Source organism: Copidosoma floridanum, unplaced genomic scaffold, assembly GCF_036245765.1.
Source record: "Copidosoma floridanum isolate Cflo_tuat_1 unplaced genomic scaffold, Cflo_Japanese_pri ptg000006l, whole genome shotgun sequence".
Classification (NCBI taxonomy): domain Eukaryota; kingdom Metazoa; phylum Arthropoda; class Insecta; order Hymenoptera; family Encyrtidae; genus Copidosoma; species Copidosoma floridanum.
In genome coordinates this window covers 27978837-27984534 of record NW_028321883.1, presented here as the reverse complement: position 1 = coordinate 27984534, position 5698 = coordinate 27978837, and the positions used below count along the sequence as shown (strand labels likewise).

Here is a 5698-nt window from a genome sequence, read left to right as displayed (position 1 = left end):
TTTTTTATTTTATTTGTTTTTCCCAAGCTATATTTATAACAGCCTGGACGCTATGGAGGACTACAAGTTTCTCTTCAAAGTCGTGCTCGTCGGGAACGCCGGTGTCGGGAAGACCTGCCTCGTACGACGGTTCACCCAGGTGCGTTGATTTTCTTTTGACAATGCGCAGCTATACTCCCTTTTTTGTTTTTATACTTTTTTTTTTTTATAAATTAACTTGCTTATGGACACATTGCGTTCGTTTACCTTTTGCTTTTTTCGCTCCCCCTATGCGTCAAATCAGCTGTTTTGTGTTTGCATCTTTTTTACATTTCGTTTCCTTTGTTTATCAAACATTATCTTGCGCTCGCTCGGGTTTAACTGCTAAGAGCGCGCCGATTGGAGGACAAGATAATAACGATTATAAAACTTTATGGCACGATTTTATATTATGTCAATGACTCATTATTGACAGTGAGTCATAGGAACTCTTTTTTTTTTTTTTTTTTTTTTTTTTCATATACTAACTTTTATTTCTTGATGTACGCGAGATGCAAGCCGAAGGTGTGCTGTTTTACATTTTTTATTTTTATTGTTTAATTGAATGAAAAGCTGTTAAAACCTGAGAATCACGTAACAGCGTTTTATTGTTTGACAACGTATTGTTGACTATTCTCATAACGAGGAAGTACAGAGTAACTGTAAACGCGATCCACAAATGGAATGATTCAAAGTCTACTGCGTTCAAAAAGTTTCTACCGTGTACAAGTATGTGTAATTAACTTGGCACCTCTTATTGTTTTTAATTTTACTAAAAAGTTTTTAAAATATTTATACTTATTCATTACCCCAACATTAATTATATTATGTTAATAAACCCGCTTGCGCGAACGATGGATTAAAAAAAAAAAAAAAATTTTCTAGGGCTTATTTCCACCTGGGCAAGGTGCGACGATCGGTGTTGACTTCATGATAAAAACTGTCGAAGTGGAAAACGAGAAAGTCAAGGTAATCCATTTTTACGTCACGTTGTCACTTCGTAGTTTGAATTATTAAAATTTATGAACTACTTGATACATTGAACAAATGTATAACTTAAAAATTTTTTTAATTTCAGCTACAAATTTGGGATACAGCAGGACAAGAGAGATTTCGTTCGATAACTCAGAGCTACTATCGTTCGGCCCATGCATTGATACTCGTCTACGATATTTCCTGTCAGCCAACTTTCGACTGTTTGCCAGATTGGCTCAGGGAAATCGAAGAATACGCGAGTAACAAGGTCCTGAGGATACTGGTAGGTAATAAAATTGATCGGGAAGACAGGGAAATACCAACTCACGTGGGCGAAGACTTTGCCCAGAGACACGGCATGTATTTTTTGGAAACCTCGGCCAAAGAAGCCGAAAACGTCGAAAGATTGTTCATGGAGATCGCAGCGGAACTTATGGAGGCAAGTTCATGTTTTACAAGGGTCTCTTCAGTTACTCAACTTTGCGACTATATTCATGGAATATATGTTTTCATTCACAGCAAGCTCGTTGCAAGGAACTGCCGCGATACGAACAAAATTCGACATCTATAAATGGAAAAACAACGACAATAGGTGATACCAACAGTTGCGGATGTAGCAGACTATCTTGAACGTGGCGCTTTTTCAGATTTATAACGAATTTTTAAATGAAAAAAAAAAAATGAAGAAAAAAACACGAAAGTTTTTTATATACTCGTGAATTAAATGAAATCAACTACTAGCTGGAGGAAAATACTAGTTGGTTGATCGTTTGATTTTGTGATCCTTTAAATGTGTTGCAGTTTTATTATGAGTTGTTCCTGTGTATTGGCAACGTTACTGTATTTAATAAGAAGTTTATGGTGAGGAGATTTTATAAATTTTATGTTTTTGTGGCGATACCCGGTTTATAGTCAATTATACGAAACGTTAATACTTAATAACGATATGATATTAGAAAATTTTCTAAAAAAGTAGTAATATTAATAATGATGATGAAGATGATGATGATAGAACAAGGAAAATGTGAATTCTTTTTCGTTAGTATTGTTTTAACTGAATCTAATTTACAACGTAGTTGGCAAATGGTGAAATTTTAATTTAATGAAATAGTCATTTAAATATACTCAAGTTATTGAATTTTTATTTTAGAACTATTCTAGTCTATGCGAAACTTGGTGTTGGCTTATAGTTTAATTAAGTACTGTATAAATATTTTTTACTTCTGACAATCTTTGGGAATACGTCTTTTTTATTTTCAAGACAATGTTGTATTTGTTTTCGAAAATTAGTTAGTACAATGTTATTGACACTGATACTAGGCTTAAGAAAGTTTTTCTGTTAATACCATGAAATTTTATTTATATGTTTATGTACTTTTACACCAATTGTATTATTATGTACATAGAGACGAAAGGTTGTTTAGTTTTAAGTATCTCACAGTAAGAATAATTGAGCATTATTAAATATTTAATTACTCTTTAAAGTATTTTCAGCATTTTATGAGGTCTAGGTATATAAACAATAAGAAAAATTTAATAGGCAAAGGATTTTACAAGTCACATATCAATCGACCGAAAATGCTTTTCCACGATTTTTCACTCACAAACTCGTTCATCATTAAAATAACAATAATACTTATAATAAAAATAATAATACAAGTATTAAGTCACTTGTATAAATGTACTTCTTAACATTTTTCCCGTTGCAGTTGGATACCATCGAGATTATGTTTTGGAGATATTGCTTTTATATGTCAAGTTTTTTACCAGTAAGATATTATTGTAATAAATTAAAATACGATGAAAGATTTGTTAGAAGTGAAGATGGAAGCAATGGAGCTGAATTTTGAAGTTTTACGATTTGATAGTGCATAAAAATAAAGTCTTAATAAGTAAAATGATTTGACTGACTTATTTTAGCACCTTTTGAAAACCATAGTTAAAAATCAAAACACTTTAAAAGTACGAGGTTACATTATTACAACAGTTTAATATCTACATAAACAATATCAAGATTGATATGTGTTCAAAATCTTTTGGTGTATGCTTTACTTCTATGGTGAAGATTTTTCTACATTAGAGGTGCCAAAAGGTCATAAAAACGCTAAAATTGGTATGCAGATAAAAAGGATCAATACATAAGATTGTTAACATCAATTGTATTTCTTTTCACATAAACAAATTTTATAAGTAACTAAGTCGCTAAAGAAAGAGCAAAAAAATTTTGTTCGTACAAGAGCTTCTTTTTTGCTATTAATTAATTTGGTGATGTATCATGCACGGATTAATAAATCCATCAACATCAATAATAAATTATCAAAGATGCAAAACTAATGGGAGACATCATAAAATAAGAGTTAAATCATATTCAGTAACCATTAGTCTTTAGTAAATCATTCAAGACGATTTAATCATTTTTTTTGTAAGTATTTTGCATGTTAGTTTTGCTTTTTTAACTATTTCACCTTGCACAGTTTTTTCAATAAAAGATGAAATATATTGGATTCCTCATTCAAGAGATAGTACAAAATATCACTAAATAATCAGAATGCATATTTAATATGAATGGTAGTTATTACTATTTTTAAAAGTTAATAATCGTTTGCCAAAATTTTAGCTTTTAAACATACATCTTGAATAAAAATAATTTGTAATTAAAAATAAATATGTAAATTGTTCCTTACTCATTAAGATGGTGCAATATAATTTAAGAGTGGTGATAAATCTAATAAGCTACACAAAGTAATGTGGCTTCTTGACAACTATTCCGTATTCTGCAACTGCAGGTGTCAAGTCCTCCATTGTGAGTGTGTACCGCCTGTCTTTTCCCTTTGTTTTGGTATTCTGATTTGCTCCTCGGGCTTTGCAATGCTGCAAGGCATCGTTGGCAATTTCGGAAATGAATTTCTGTGCTGCCAAGGAGACTAGTCTTACTCTGCAATCAAATGTTTCCAATTAGATAGTGATTACAGAAAATCCATTATCTAAATAACTGTATGGAGCAAAACCCATACATTCTTGGATCTGTTGTGTTAAATCCAGCAGTGTGTAAATAATGTTCACTGACTGCATCTGGGACCTGTAATTGTAAATTTTGGTTAAAAAATTGAAAATATATCATATCGGTCGAATAATCAATAGAAATAACACTCACTGTGGGAGTGTAATCCTCTAAATGTAACAAAAAGTCTGATAACGGTTGACCAGCAGTTTTAACATCTTCTGCTGCTGTTTGCTCTTCACTAATATCCATCTCACTGTTTTCTGCCATAACTATCACGTAAAAACACAAAAAAATTAATTGTAACAATTAGGTATCGAAGTGTGACAATTTTATGTGTTTATTAGATTACATTGACAAGGAAAACGTCTATCTAACCTTAAAAGAGATCAAGTACGTTTCCAAGATACTTGATTTTTCATTGGCTATGGCGCATGAATAGTTTCGACTACTTAGGAAGCATAGAGGTATAAGAATTTATTTTTCTTTATTCTTGTACCTCTATGTTAGGAAGCGGTATGGGAGTGTATATAATATATAAGGGTGTATTCCGCAATCAAGTTGTACATAATAAGTACGTATATACGATGGGGCCATGGGATGCGTATGGTTGAGAGCGCTCCTGTCGATTTATCGATACATTAGAAAAGCAGACGACATCGCAAATGTAAGAATCGATGTGAGATTGCGGAACAAATCACGAAATCATCAGTAAATCGACAGTAGCTCCCGCAAGCAAGCAACGTTTTATGTTACGTCTTACATATGTAACTGGCTGGTGGCGAATCGGCCACTGGCGATTGCGGATTACACCCACACAGAAACAACGGAATGGTATGTATAACAGGAATGTTAGAATGGTATATAACCCAATAAAATAGGAACGTTGGAATGGTATAACGCAGTCACCCTATAATATAAGAACGATGGAATGGTATAACTCAGTAACCCCATAACACAGGAACATCGAATGGCATGACCATAGAGGTATAAGAATAGAGGGGAAAAGCGCTATACTAACCCATTAGCGGCAGCGACAGCATAACTAAGTGTAACGGGGCATCTGTCCTTGTTGCCAAAGCCACGTTATTGGCTACTTCTTCGTTCTGGATCCTACAGTTGATTCAATCTCATGTATGACTCGACCAATAACACAACTGCCAGACAAAGACAGATGCCCCGTTACGTAGCGAATTCTGCTGTCGCATATCACGTCCCCTTTTCTCCTCTATTCTTATACCTCTATGGGCATGACTCAATAAAGTATAGGAACGCTGGAATGGTATAACACAGGAACGTCGGAATGGTATAACCAACCTAGTAACTGTCCCTCGACCCACTGTACCCGCCGTGTGTTCCAGTAGCGCTCTCCGACAACTTACCAACATGCAACTTAAACATGACGCAAGATATCGTAAGACATAATTAAGTTGTCGGAGAGCGTTACTAGAACACACCCCCGGAGTGGTATTCCGTAACTAGTTTGCTGTATATCAGCCTATGCTACAATATAAGCTCACACAGTGAAAAAAAGTTACGGAATACCACCCCAGTAAATCGACAGTAGCTATATATATAACTGTATGGCTAACTGGTGGCGATAGGCGATTGCGGAATACACCCTGAGATGAAAGCAGAAGCAGACGAATTTAAGTGTGCATATGTAGGTATATATATGTTGCAGATCTGCAGGTGTATAGCTCT

General features: G+C 34.0%; 2 protein-coding genes across 3 annotated transcripts; one reads left to right on the top strand and one right to left on the bottom strand.

Annotated features, from left to right (window-relative positions):
• LOC106641679 (ras-related protein Rab-30) lies at positions 1 to 2837 on the top strand. The gene is made up of 4 exons (XM_014356178.2): positions 1 to 139; positions 904 to 987; positions 1097 to 1432; positions 1513 to 2837. The coding sequence occupies exons 1-4, from the start codon at positions 53 to 55 to the stop codon at positions 1621 to 1623; spliced, it is 618 nt and encodes a 205-aa protein (XP_014211664.1). The 5' UTR covers positions 1 to 52; the 3' UTR covers positions 1624 to 2837.
• On the bottom strand, positions 2399 to 4472 carry LOC106641684 (transcription initiation factor TFIID subunit 10). 2 transcript variants are annotated; one of them, XM_014356190.2, is made up of 4 exons: positions 4373 to 4472; positions 4148 to 4266; positions 4008 to 4072; positions 2400 to 3928 (listed from the first exon to the last, which is right to left on the bottom strand). In XM_014356190.2, the coding sequence occupies exons 2-4, from the start codon at positions 4262 to 4264 to the stop codon at positions 3727 to 3729; spliced, it is 384 nt and encodes a 127-aa protein (XP_014211676.2). In that variant the 5' UTR covers positions 4265 to 4266; positions 4373 to 4472; the 3' UTR covers positions 2400 to 3726. The 2 variants fall into 2 exon arrangements, with proteins under 2 accessions (XP_089454304.1, XP_014211676.2); XM_089598178.1 differs by lacking the exon at positions 4373 to 4472 and having other exon boundaries at positions 2399 to 3928; positions 4148 to 4360.
• Between the last annotated feature and the right edge of the window lie 1226 nt (positions 4473 to 5698).